Genomic DNA, 15,029 nt, shown 5'->3' with positions numbered 1-15,029 from the left:
AATAAATGGAGAACATAATATGAACATAAGTACATTAAACTGCCATATTCTTGCAAGAATATTGCTAAAAGAGGCATAAAACAAACTCACTTCTTTACAATAAGTACATAATCATATTCAATAGACAATGATCTATTTACAATGAATCGCCATGATCTTGCTGTTATATTGCAAATACGGCGTTATGTCATACTCTCTCACAAAAACATCCTTTAATATATATACACACATATGAAACATTTTCAATAAGTACATATATACAATATATTTATCATCTATTTACAAAGATTCGCTGCGATGTTGCTGGAATATTGCAAGTGCGGCGTAAGTCCTACTCACTCACTAGTTATTCACAATGAAGCACACAGATGGGGAAACTGCTTGAAGGGTTGATATGATGGAACATGAGTCATGTTCCATCATATGCCAGTACACACAGCCTTTCACTCTTCAATGTGATCAGCTGTGTGATACTGACGGAAACAGCGTGCACAGAGGCCAACGTGGCAGTCAGGACACCAGGTCCTGACCTTTCCTGCAGAGCCATCGATGGCCCTCTGTCTCTTTCTGCAGAGAACACACTGTTTCCTCTTCCCTTCAGGCAGCACTTCTATGAAGTGACGTCCAGTCAGTCGTCGGGAAGGAGGCTGGGTCCTGGGCCTGCCAGTCCTCCTCTTCACCTGAGTGTTCCCGACGAGTGAGTGGAGAAGGGACATGTGGAAGTCCAGACGGGAGGTCGTTCTACCATGGGTGTTCAAGAATGTCTGATAGGCATTAACTGAAATGAAATGAGAATGAAACATTAAAATCAAACATTATGAAATAGCTGTTCAGAAGACAAGGTTCACGTTGATTAATCAGTACAATGAAAATACAGTGGAAGTGGTACCAGATGCGAAATTATTCTGTTATTGTATTCAGTTCATGCCATTTGTTACATATTGGTTGATATTATCAGGATAATGACCGTATAGTTGGTAGTAATGACATAGGTCTAGAATTATAAGTTATTCCTAAATTCCTTGATACCAAATTATTTTATTCTGAATTCCATATAAATAAAATAATTCTTACTTGATGCTGTGAGAAGAAAGTTGATTAAAACTTTCTTCCACAGCTTCACGGAGCGGACTTGGGGATCATAGACACCAATGAGTTGATCCCCAAGGTCAACTCCCCCCATTAGGGTGTTGTACAGTCTAACGACTGAGGGGAGAGTGACAGACCGGCCCCGTGAGTTAAGCCCATCCTCCATTCTGTAAATAAAATATTAATTAATATATTAATTTTTTCAGACACATGCACAAAATCTCTATATTCTTTTCATCTTTATGAGAAATTTAAAGTAATTGACACTCATCAAAGCGAACATGTATGAAAGAAAATGGACACTTGGAGTAGGAATCATACTGAATTAACAGCATTATAAATTGGCACTAGTCCTATAAGGACTATTAGAAATGTGCCTTCTTTAACAAAGTTTAAGGGTTTTGCTCTATGTTATTAGTATGTGACTAGTGGACTGAAACTGTTAGTTTCTAACGCTGCTGAACAATGAACAGGATATTGAGCAGTATATTTAATATTTTGAATTTACCTTGGACTACCCATGGTAGAAAGGATTGTGAAGACCTTCCTGTCTGAAAAGAGCACTGCCAGCAGTGGACCCTGTCTTCTCACAATTGTCGAACCCCTAGTTGGTCTTTTCCCAACGAAAGAGCTCGGCACTCCCTTTCTTCGGACGGCGACAACTCCTGTGCAGAATGTCCCCCTGTCAAATAGAGCATGGCAGAGAGACGGACTGCTGAAGTAGTTGTCGCAGATGATGTGGTGGCCCTTGTCGAGATGCGGTTCCATCAAGTCCATGACCACACTATGCCCAAGAGCTTCCTTGGGCGGTGGTCCTCCAAGGTTCCGGCCCTTGTAGATACGAACTTGATGGGTGTAGCCAGTACCCGCCTCGGCAAGGATCCACAACTTCACCCCCAATCTGTGTGCTTTCTTGTTGGCCATGTATTGTACAAGGTGATGTCGCCCTTTGAAGCCAACCATCCTTTCATCAACGCAAACACTCTGGGCCAGCCTGAAAAAAGAAATTGTGTGATATGCAGTACTTAGAAGTTGATAGATGACTAAATAGACACAATTTATGGATAACAACTTATTTATTTACTGTCAAGATGACGTTTTGGTATAGATCCTTATATCTTATTTTTTACTTAAGAAGTTTTCAAATTTTTTTTACATGTAACAAATCCATAACTTTTGGTATATGTAATTTTCATATTGTCATTTACCGTGATTAATTCATCAGAACCTCACATCAGTACAACATGAAATAAGTGCCATAATGAATGGTATTCAAATACTTTTTATATGATATATCAGAATGGAGAAAGTAAAAAGGTAACATACCCATGAGAGTTTGCGAATGATCCATTCACAAGATCAAGAACCGGCCTGATCTTGTGGGAGTTGTCGTTGCAGTGGAGGAACCGCATGATGACTTGGAAGCGATTCCTCGGCATAATCCCCCCGAAGGAAGGTGTTGATGCCAGCCAGTTCTTGTCCCCCTCATTCCAGTAGGAAGCGATGGTTGGCTTCCTGACGACACCCATGGCCAACAAGAGTCCAAGAAATGCCCGCATTTCTTCCCGGTCAACGGGTCTCCACGCCCGAGCCCTGCTCTGCGGTGATAGAGTGCGGCCCTGCAGGTACTGCTCAGCATACCTGTTTGTCTCCCTGACCAGCAGGTCGAACAAATCAACACCTCCATCCCCTCCTCTGAGTTGCTGGTTGAAATAGCATATAGGAGGGGCATGGTAATCTGAAACATATATCATAATGTATGACCACATGAATTATTATAAATCATGCTGACATATATATCATTGTATTTGATACATGTACATGTAATGATAATCTTAATATCATACAACTTATATCCACATTTATACCTAAACGAGACACCAAATATGAAACAATTCCTTACTTAGTTTTGGATGATTATGAATTCATGGACTTATAATGATTTTTGTATTTATCAATTCTTGTTACCTGGAGGGTTGACAGGGCCGCACTCCTCGGTTTGGCCCCTGCCTCTTCTTCACTCTCTTCTGTGTTTTCCTCGTGATCTGATATTTGAAATAATGCTTCTTATTCATAATGTCCTTTCAATCACATATAAAAGTGCTAAGGGAAAGGATTCCTTGTTAAAAGATAGATATGTGTAGTGTGTCCATGCATTCAAGTAACATAGGAGCATGGAAAAAGCATGTATGAATCATTCCACTTCACAGACCATATCCTAGACAGAGTATAACTGTATTATCAAAATTCAAATATCCAGAAATTTAAAAGCTTTCCAAATAATTTTGAATTATGACATGGTTGAAATTTAAAGCATAAGAATTCAGAGATTGCAGATAAATTAATGCAATCACAATAGTGAGGACATGGTTAGCTTTGTTTATTTGTTTGCCTCCTTAGTATTTTTTTATGTGATGCTTAACACAGAAATCAAAATGAAGGGTTGGAACTAAAATACTTTACAAGACAGGGTAAAATTCCATTGTACTGTTAAAACAATGGGAAGATTTGGAAATTTGTCTACAGATAAGTGAGCTGGTATTAATTTCCATGTCACTGTCCTGATTATATAATTGCAAAACAGTCTAATAGTTAAGGTATCATAAGGACTAGTAGACATTTGCCAATTTTATAGGGTTTTGTTATACTCATCATTATAATATATGGACTAGTGGACTAAAATGTTAGTTTCTATCGCTGAATTTGCAAATTTTCATGGATGTTTCTTATCATAAATTGGAACTAAGCAACTGCTGACTAATGTTTTCTTGATGATCAAGGGGAGATAATGTGATTTGTTTATGTCCTATAATATCTCCCTTGGATACATACTTTTTGCAAATTGCTTCATGGAAGTTTGTCATTTCTCCAATGTATTTATGTTTGTTATCAATCTTAAATTTAAATAAAGATATAAATATATCACATATATATATATATATAGACCTATAGACATATTTAGTTTATTGAAGGAAATGTTTCAGACCCTGTAGATCTAGTGAATATTTTACCAGTATCAATATTCATGTGGCAACTTTATTTTCGTCAAGGCTAATATTTTGCTTGTAATTTATATGTATAACCTGTGACCTTTTTAGTTGGGTACAGATTAAACATGTTGAAAAACTTATTCTTCATTACTACAACATAAAGATAAGATTAGGATATATGTGCTCCACATGAATGTATTAATGAAAACTGAAGGGCTTCCTTGAGTAGTCACAGGGAAACAATTGTGTAATCATGATGCAAACATTTCCAGGGTGAGAACTAAAATCAAAAGCTTTACAATGATGCTAAATTTTAAAAAAAAAATGGCCATAGCTTCCGCGTCTCCGGGCTACCTGCCCGGTGAGGGAACATTTGTTCAGTGCGCTGACCCCCCAACCCATTGGCGCAAGGACAACAGTCACTTGGTGCAATGCCACTCCCCTTTCCCTTAGTAAGTTATAGTAAATGTTTATCTACATCATTTAGATATATTTATAACATTTAACATTTAAAATTATGAAACATATTCATTTATTTTTAAAATTTCAAAATAAGTTAGACATTTTAGATTTTTTAGGAATGACTCACTATACTCATTTAAAAATATGGCTTCATGTCCAAAGTGTGAACTAGTGTGTCCTTCAAGATAAATTTAATTTTTAACAAAGACATTTTTCCATTAATATTACTGAGCTTTACCAAAAGCATAGGTAGGCCACATGTAGACATGTTAAAACTTCACTACCATGAGAGACTTTCTTTCAAATCAATTTCATGAAATACTAAACAAGGTAGTTTGCTGTTTCTACTATGACTATCATGGTATGGTAGATATTTTTAACATTTTAAACATCACAACCATCACGAGTAGATCTAGCCTACCATTTCGAAAATTGCTAAAAAAATAACAAATTCTTATTCCCGCCATTGCTTTGACACTGACAGTACACCTACTCAATTTACTGAAAATGAATTAATGTTACTTACCGCTTATCTCTTCCTGGGAGTCGGACTCGGAGTCGGAATCGAGAGAATCGACTGATATGTCCGACTCGAAGTCCGACTCCCCCAAATCATCGTCGTCTCCAACACCAACCGCAGACATTCCGTCTTGGTTGACAGCTTCGATCGCAATGTTGTCGTCTGTCACATGGGGCTATTTTTATCCCTATGAATATTCATGCTCTCGGCGAGAGGCGAACGTTTTTTTATATTTGATTTGTGTTCATCGCGCTGATTCGATAAACAAAGCACGAAGATAAAGATTAAAGCATATAATGTATAAATATTTACATTGGATGTCATATTTAACACTGTTGATGATTTCAACATCGAACTTTATTTTGTTTTACTCGGGCACCTGTAACCTCTGTGACGTGGCATGTCAAAGGTCGCGGGTCACGGTATTTCGTTCCAGACGAACAATCGGAAATTTGCCGCTCTTGTCAACCCCGTTATTGTGGATGATTGAAACCAACTGTCGATGACCGTAACAGCTTCATTTGTATTCGTGAAATAAAAAAACTTAGTCTTGCAATAATAATAAGGTATTTAACAATAACAAACCGCATGAATACAAAATTTACATACTGAAATTAAACGAAAGATTATTAATAATTTAGTAATGAATTCTACTGTCAAAGAGCTAGCTATTTATATGTAGACATACGGACTAATAATAAATATATAGATTCATCGGGGACCGGTATTCAAGTAATTTTAACTGACATTTACACGTTCATAATTCAACATCATATAGTTCTTGTTTATATACTTATATAACCAATAAATTATAAATATATTCGACACTGCATAAGATCCTATATGCCGTTGCTACCGACCTACTTTTCAACGTCTTGTAATAAATTGGGTCGCCTCATTAAACATACGAAAACGTGACTTACATATAATTAGTCACAAAACATGAACAACACAGACCCAAGAGGGTGTGTCAAAGTTTACCATGTGCGTTTTCGTTTCTTCTGGGAGACATGCTTTCGACTTTTTTTCTCTCATGAAAAGTACCGCTAAGCGACCTTCAACTTCGGTCGCCATTTTGTTTTAAGTTTCGGCTAAAAAGTTGCGGTACCTTTTCTGTGTTTTTGCAGAATTTGAGGTTTAGGAAGCATGAATGGAATTTCTAAGTATACGTATGAATATGAGAAGTGGCACATTTTCACACAGACTGTTTTTTACAGATGTCAGTAGGTATGTATAACTGTATGAATGTTTTTGAATACGCTTTGATATGAATGTGATGAACGAGGCCTTGAACAAATACTGTAAAAAAAATAATATACACTCCATTCACCATCGATAAACTAGGCATTTAGTTGGTTTCATTAGCTAATTAATACATAGATGCGTAGATATTTGACCATTTTCAATCTTTTAACCAAAATATTTATGAAGGTTTCAAACATTCCTTCGCATGTGGATTTTCAATCAGTCGGTGCAATTTGTTCGAAATGAAAAAATATTTCAATGGCGGCACATTTGAACGAAAGTGTAAACAAGGGGAATTTGACTAACTCCATATGCGTTATTTATTGACAGTAGAGTTGTGAAAATGACACAGATGTGTTGGAAATTTACTGCTTTTTGCGATGTTGCAATTGATATGGGCTTGGGGTAATCCAAAAATATTTTATTTCAATTCTTTCAACATGATGTTTCAGAAGGACATATATATCCCTCTGGCACAGCAGCTGCGTTTTGTGTAGGGACATATTTGTCCAAATGGCATCCAGGGGGTTAAACAAGAAAAAACAAAATAAACATACTATTAAGATCTGAACTTAGAACCACAATGTCTGTTCTCAGTATATATTTTTACTTTCCTCTTTGTAATGTGGGATTATTAAGTATTCCGAAAATCAGGGTTTTACACAATTCGGAAAGGTATGTTATCCTACGATATCAAGGCCAATAACAAATCAATCAATAAAACATTTTCGTTTTCGGTATATGCTCTACAACACTTAATACAGTAAACTGCGGTTATAACGAATCCAAATGGATCACTAATATTAGTTTATTGTAACCGTAGTTTTAGCATATGCACAGCACTTTTCAGCAAATGGCCGGGACCAAAAAATAAATTCGTTCTATCCGTCAGTTCGTTATATACGTAGTTTACTGTATAAAGTCCTTTAAGAACTTCAATAATCTTAGGCTATCAAACTATATTTACCAGACATAATGCAAAGAGATATAGTTATGTAACACATCACAATATTATGGAATAGCCTTGTGTATGGAATCAGTAAAATTGAAAGAATGCAAACATATTTACCGTAATTACAACCATATTCTTATCTATCATGTTCTGTTTTTTATATCTGGACATGTATTTGGATTTTAGTCAAAGACGCAATTCAAACATATATTTTGAGTTTTGTGACTTTTCACTTTTGCCATACATTGCAGCATTAATTACTTCAAGAGGTAGTAGTGAGTGAGTGAGTTTGGTTTAACGCCGCTTTTAACGGTATTCCAGTTATATCACGGCGTGTCGGCTCAATGTGGGAGGAAAGCCCGAAGTGATGCAGGTCTAAGACGTTTACCACTTCGGTGAAACCCACGAGCACGGGTATGGTGCTGACAAACCTAGAAACATAATTGGGGCGAACCGGGATTCGAACCCACAATCATAGGTTTCTGGCGTGCCCAAGGAACGCAACTCTGCACAGCGAATCGCGGCGCCTAAGACGACTCGGCCACTATGTGCTACGGGCAAATGCAATAAAAAGAAGTTTACAGTATATTGACAACATCATCGTGTGTTGCTGCACCTTTGGCAAGGAAATAAATAAAATACGCATTCGTAATTGTTTCGTTTTTGTTGTTATACTTTTTAATATGACCTGAATAGTTTCATCTAAGGGCTCTTTACTCCATGCGGGAAGGGTGGGGCCACGGGTTGCCCGGTCGTCTAAGGCGCCGCGATTCGCTGTCCAGAGTTGCGTCCCGTGGGCACGCCAGAAATCTATGATTGTGGGTTCGAATACCGGTTCGCCACGATTATGTTTCTAGGTTTGTCAGCAGGATACCATGCATAGTCACCTTTTACAGCAAGCATGGGTTGCTGAAGACCTATTCTACCCCGGAATCTTCGCGGGTTATCTGGTACGGCAGACTCTGACGTAATCGTACAAGTTTCTGGTGCTCTTGGTTGAGGTGGCTGGTACATCAGCGCAAGCCCTGGATACATCTGCGTCATGGACTACTGCCACATAGTGTGCAGCAGGTGCTGACGTGAGCGTAAACACAAGCGCTTGGGCTGTCTCAGGCGTTCTTGGGAACTTGGGAAGTTCTGCATCCAGGTTGTATCTAAGACCCCCGAAAATTCCGGGGTAGAATAGGTCTTCAGCAACCCATGCTTCCCGTAAAAGGTGACTATGCTCGTCGTGAAAGGCGACCAGCGGGATCGAGTGGTCAGGCTCGCTGACTGGATCGATGCATATCATCGATCCCAAATGCGTGGATCGATGCTCATTATATCAATCCCTGTATTGTCTGGTCCAGCCTCGATTATTTAGAGACCGCCGTCATATAGCTGGAAAATTGCTGAGTGCGGCGTTAAACAACAAACAACCAACCCCCCAACTAACGTCGCCGAAGGCTGCGCCTTACATTGGAGGACAGGCGGCACAACGGTAAGGTGACCCAGCGTCAATGATATCGCAGGCGTGGCAGTAAGCCCTGAAGATGTGAGCTCGGTAAGGCTCGTTGTGAAGCTGGGTGATGAGACAGGATCGAGGAGGCCAGGGACGCCTGAGGCACGTATGAAATTTCCAATAGTGTCCGGCAAATGAATGTCCGCCGTCCCGGGTACCGTTGGTAACATCCAGCCCACTGTTGATGGTTGAGAGGGAATGTGAAGACCGGAAGACTCCTGTGAATTCGACATCCTGTAGTATACGTTTAAGTTGAGAGACTTAACGGGTGAACAAAACATACGTGTCAAAATTCGCAGTGCACTATAACCAAGGTATTTTAGTAAAATGTTTTAATGGTTTTTTTTAACTTAATATGTCGTTTATGAAATTATATAAACTTATAGGTACAAATATGAAATGGGAAGGGTGAATGTACTAGGGGGAGGCCTCGACCTACGAGGTCAAAAGGTGACTGGTTCTATTTCTCTTAGTGACAGCTTCTCATGAGTTTGCAGGACTTAGCGGGATCTGGTTTTGGGATATAAGTAGAAGAGGGCAAACGAAAAGATGGAATAGATGATCAGTCTTGAAGTGACCAAATATTGTATGAACGACTGCTTGACTGTATGAAGTATTGCTTGATTGGGATCTGATTAAGGATCTCTTGGTAAATTGGTAAATACCCATTTTATATAATATCTGGCGTTCATCTTAGGTTCATGAACTATGTTCGATTGACATGAATTTGGATAGTTATTTGAGTTGTTTTAGACAAGGAATTGTTTGATAGCACAAACTGAATCTGCCACTTATGGTTGGTTGGTTGGTTATTTTGTTGTTCAACGCCGCACTCAGCAATATTCCAGCTATATGACGGCGGTCTGTAAATAATCGAATCTGGACCAGACAATCCAGTGGTTAATATCATGAGCATCGACCCACGCAATTGGGATTGATGACATGCATCAACCAAGTCAGCGAGCCTGACCACCCGATCCCGTTAGTCGCCTTTTACGGCAAGCATGGGTTGCTGAAGACCTATTCTACCCCGGGATCTTCACGGGCAGCCACTTAGGGAATGGAAATAAGCTCATCTTGAAATAAACAAGTGAGTCATTTCGTATGACTTTAAACATCATTTCCGTGGGAGGAGCTAAAACTATCATCGATTGTATTTTGTGAGTTATCCGGGAGTGGTGCGGGGATTCGGAAACACGGCTGAACAGAGAGGTTCTTTCTGTTTATTGGAAGTCCTGATCAGAAAAAAGTATTAGAGTCAAGAGTTGATCAGAAATACTATAAGGCCCTTCGATGCATCCTTTTGGTATGTGTTGTATGTAAGTAAGTCAGGAAACTATTTGAGGACCTTGTATTTTTGTGAAAACTTCCATCATAAATAAATGGACTTGAGCAAACGAAACTGACTTAAACTTTGGAGCTACATTGTACATCACCCCGAAACCCCGAGTGGTGAATCAGAACAAGTGACCGAGGCAGAAGGGTATCATACCCGACTCCTGAGAATACATATGGCGGAGTTGCTTCAAGATCACCGTGCCATGCACATCTCATTAAAACCAGGAGCAAGAAAGTGAATTGAGACCAGGGCCCACTTGCACAAAGCGATCTTAGCGCTAAGATGATCGTAACTCCCATACTTCAGCATAGGCTTACAACAGTCTTAGCGCTAAGATTGCTTTGTGCAAGTGGGCCCTGGTCACTGACAACCTTGGAGCAGCCACAGAGGACCTCAAGGGACAAATACTTTGGCAACAGCGGAGAACACGCTGGACAATAGACTTTGGTCAAAAGGACAGCGTGGTGTTTCTCCAAATAGAGTGACATTCCATAGTGTCATTCGTCGACGTGCAGATTCCCAGCGCCAAGCGCGACACGGACTTGATCTCAGGAGGGACCAAACCGTAGGAATGGACAGTAGATATCGCAACAGAGGAGTGAGTGAGTGAGTTGATGCTTTACGTCACATCGGCAATATTTCAGCCATATCGTCACGAGAAGTTAAACATTTTAATACATATGTTATAACTAAATAAAACCTGTCAACGACGGACAGTAAAATAACTAGAATATCACAGATTAATATTTAAAACTAGCCTACAACCATAAAAATACATCACTATATGAAACAGTACAATGTAATAAAGGGCCATAGATCGCCAGCATCCGAAGTTGGATCATCATGCTAGGGTCCATGAGCTCCATGAAGATTCCGGACTAGCACATACAGACACACACAGGCACACATACACGTGAATGCACGCACGTTGCTATATATGAGCAATAATCTTGAACGTGACATTAAACCCAATTTCACCTCACCTTCGACAAGCACAGTCGCTCTTACGACGAGCTTGGGTTGCTGAAGACCAATTCCATCTCACGGACCCGTGAAGATTCCGGGTTAGAATAGGTCTTCAGCAACCCATGCTTGCCGGAAAAGGCGATTATGCTTATCGTAAAAGGCGACTAACGGTATCAGGTGGTCAGGCTCGCTGTCTTGGTTGATGCATGTCATCGTATGCCAGTTGCGTCGATCGATGCTCATGACATCAATCACTGGATTGTCAGGTCCAGACTCGTTTATTTACAGACCGCCGTCATATAGCTGGAATATTGCTGAGTGCGGTGTTAGACAACAAACAAAGAAACTTAACATTCCAATTGTCAATTACCTGTTTACCATACATCCACGGTTATTCTAACTTGTCAAAGATTTACTACCAGCTTCAAACTATTGAAACATCCCACCACTGTTTTTGCCGTCGATTCTGAACTTGCCATTTTAACAAGTAAAACGCATGCAACACTATATGTCTTTATGAAAACGTATAGATATTATTTATCAACCATAACATGATGAGAGAAATTTGTCGATTCTGGAAGTAGAATCAACGTGTCCATTTCTCCTTTACTTTGTTTTTTAAACTAATTGGATTTTTTAAGTTATATAATCCGTCAAATTGAGTATCACTGAATGCAACGTTAAACATCACCAAAATATACATGCACATAAGATAGTGTTCTTACGTAAACGTGTAGATATGATGACTGCTTACAAAGCACGTTTTTTTAGAATTATATGATCCGTCATATTGAGTATTACTGAATGCAACGTTAAACATCACCAAAATATACATGCACATAAGATAGTGTTCTTACATAAACGTGTAGATATGATGACTGCTTACAAAGCACGTTTTTTTAGAATTATATGATCCGTCATATTGAGTATTACTGAATGCAACGTTAAACATCACCAAAATATACATGCACAACATTAAGATAGTGTTCTTACATAAACGTGTAGATATGATGACTGCTTTCAACGCACGTTTTTTAGAGTTGGAAACCTCAAACGTCACTTTATTTATCAAATTGCCTTTCAGTCTCATCATACAGTTTGCTACAACAATATAGATTAGGTTTGTTGTCAGGTAATCATCAATAATGTATGCGTGTGTATTAGATGAAATATAACTTGTCCAAATTGACCATTTGAACGATACAAATGGAAACGTTGTGATGAATATGCGGCTGGCAGGTAGATGTTGGCAGGAATAAGGACACAGTTAACCTAAGGACACGACTGGCGTTGGAATGGCTTTGGAGATCTGTCTTGTGTTGACCCTTTTCTTTGTTATGGGTTCCATATGTGACGGACATATAGTTCCGCGAAAGTTGAAACTCGAAACTAACAGTGAATTAATTTCAACTAAACAGGATCTCCAAAATGCATTGTTTTATCATGTGCGTTAATGATTTGCGATGTATGTTTGCCAAGACATCTCAAACCAGCTGTTTTGTGGCATATGTTGGCGACACATTAAGCGGCACCACTGTTGATGAAGTTGCTCAGATGGGGCGTATCTACAGAGTGGATCGAGGTGAGTATAGGAAATATAACCAACTGTCTTTGAATTTTGAGATAATAGAAATATATATGTTTAGTGTGGTAGGGGGCGGTCGGGTAGCCGAGTGGTTAAAGCGTTCGCTCGTCACGACGAAGACCCGGTTTCGAATCCCGACATGTGTACAATGTGTGAACACCATTTCTGGTGTCCCCCGCCGTGATATTGCTGGAATATTTTTTAAAGCGGCGTAAAACTAAACTCACTCACTCAAATGTACCATGGTGCGCAGATTTTTGTAATAGACAGTCTGTCATTTTTCATAACCAACTTTTTGGTATTTGTATTAAGCATGCCCGGAGAAATTTTTTACTGTTGTTGTAAACCGGAGACAAGATAATTAATTTGAAGATATTCTGGAACTAATTATTGTTTTTTTTAAAGCAACAACAACCCCAGGGAGTGAATAATGTTTTATGCTGCATTCATAAAATAATGGGAGACACTGGGTAATGGCTTCTCATGTTGTTCCAATGTTGGGGATCGCCTCCGTGGTTTGGTGATAGAGCGTCCGCCCGGAGAGCGGGAGGTCTGGGGCTCAATCCCCAGCCGCGTCATACCAAAAGTCATAAAAAGATGGCACTTGATACACTGTCTGGTGCTCGGCATTAAAGGGCTAAAACAAGGACTGGTTGGTTTTGAGTCAGTATAGCGTGTCTATTGTGGGGGGTATTCATGTTAACCTGCGGCATGGTGTCTCAGTGAGCTAGCACAAGCAGCCACACACATACATACATACACATACACGGGCATGAACGTTGCTATATAAGCGCAATAATCTTGGACGCGATGTTAACACCAAATTTCACCTCACCTCCAATGTTGGGAATCAGCATTAATCCCTGGCCCAGGGAGGAGGCTTAACAACCAGGCTATCCCAACGTCCAGACCGCCTCCGTGGCTAGATCCCCGGCCGCGTCATACCAAAAGACATTTAACTATGTTACTTGTTATTTCCCTGCTTGGAGCTCTGTATTAAGGACATTAGACAAGGACTGGTAGGTTAGGAGTCAGCATAGTTAGCACCAAAGATCACCTTTTACCCGCTGGGTGCTGTGTTATTTTTCTGACGCACATTTTTAAATGATCTGAAAAGTGAACTTTGTGAGATAATTGTGCTCACGTGGCGCATCTACCTCAGGCGTCTGATGCACAAAGCTATCGTAGAGCTAATGTTATCGTAACTCCTACAGTTTAACACAGACTTACGACTGTCATAGCACTATGAAAGCTTTATGGATCGGGGCCTAGGGCTTTTAAATTGCACAGAAATGAAGAATATTAAATGTGACGTATGATGGTGTAAATGTAACTGCAAATATTAACCTGATTCGAAAAACAGACCCTAAATAACTAAACACGCCAAATTTTGTCAAAGATTTTGTTACCTGTTAAAACTGCAAATTTCACCCCTTTTTATCTTACACCTATAAAGATACTGTGCGAAGATGTTTTTTATTAAGAGCTTTACGGAAACTGTACATGAAGAAAATACTGTTTTATATCTGAACAACATAAATATGTATCAAATGGATTTGTATCGTAATGTATGACGTTATAATTCAATACAGAAATACCTTGTATAAATGATGTAAAGTGATTTTCCTCCATGACGTCATTAGCAAACAGAGAGGTTACACACGCACAAAGATAAGGGGGCTTAACTCTATTTCATTGTTACTCAGGTCACTTGGTGGAGATTCCTCGGTAGAATAGGTGTTCAGCAACCAATGCTTCCCGTAAAAGGTGACTATGCTTGTCCTGAAAGGCGACTAACGGGATCGGGTGGTCAGGCTCGCTGACTTGGTTGATGCATGTCATTGATCCCAATTGAGTGGATCGATGCTCATGATGTCAATCACTGGATTGTCTGTTCCTTTTGGTTGCGCCTCTGTATCAGTGGACGGATGGCGGTTGAGGGCACTGGAGCCAGGAACAGATGTTCCTTTTGCCCAACACACCACTTCGACCCTTACTTCACCTAGACGGGTAGTAGAATTGGCGCGATTCTATTGCCATGTCGCGCCTGCCCTGTGCATTGTAAACTTGAATTTACAAATATATCAAACATTTTCATATTTTCATATCTTTATTTCTATAGCAATACATCCCCGCAACCCTGGTTTTGCAACCTGGCTTCCACTGCACACCGTCCCTTTTTGACACTCGATGGCGGGAGCGGAGCAGTAGTGCCAAAATTTATTCTAACATCATGTCTCTAAATCTACGCTCTAGTTGTCTCATCTGATGAAGATGTCTCTCTACATGTCGCTGTTTTTTGGCCAAGGCTCATCGCCATTTCATCCACTGATGACTCTCCTTTAAATCTGAATCCTTTTGATATCTCTAAGGGAATCCA

The 15,029-nt window shown here is 39.6% G+C and overlaps 1 protein-coding gene across 1 annotated transcript; it reads right to left on the bottom strand.

Moving 5' to 3' along the window:
- Nucleotides 1-352: 352 nt before the first annotated feature.
- LOC124151596 (piggyBac transposable element-derived protein 3-like) lies at nt 353-5,185 on the bottom strand. The gene is made up of 6 exons (XM_046524127.2): nt 5,068-5,185; nt 3,058-3,099; nt 2,416-2,827; nt 1,598-2,083; nt 1,075-1,256; nt 353-778 (listed from the first exon to the last, which is right to left on the bottom strand). The coding sequence occupies exons 1-6, from the start codon at nt 5,183-5,185 to the stop codon at nt 444-446; spliced, it is 1,575 nt and encodes a 524-aa protein (XP_046380083.2). The 3' UTR covers nt 353-443.
- Nucleotides 5,186-15,029: the final 9,844 nt, after the last annotated feature.

This window comes from Haliotis rufescens, unplaced genomic scaffold (genome assembly GCF_023055435.1).
Source record: "Haliotis rufescens isolate VD_foot unplaced genomic scaffold, xgHalRufe1.0.p SCAF_33, whole genome shotgun sequence".
Taxonomy (NCBI): Eukaryota; Metazoa; Mollusca; class Gastropoda; order Lepetellida; family Haliotidae; genus Haliotis; species Haliotis rufescens.
The sequence above is the reverse complement of the archived record's forward strand: the minus strand, read 5'-3'. Positions and strand labels throughout refer to the sequence as shown.

Excerpts from the sequence above, each read along its gene's own strand:
- LOC124151596 (XM_046524127.2), bottom strand. The coding sequence starts at position 5,185 with ATGTCTGCGGTTGGTGTTGGAGACGACGATGATTTGGGGGAGTCGGAC. Across the intron at positions 2,084-2,415 it reads TCATTCGCAAACTCTCATGG|GCTGGCCCAGAGTGTTTGCG; the intron begins GTATGTTACCTT and ends TTCTTTTTTCAG. Across the intron at positions 1,257-1,597 it reads TCTACCATGGGTAGTCCAAG|AATGGAGGATGGGCTTAACT; the intron begins GTAAATTCAAAA and ends TTTTATTTACAG.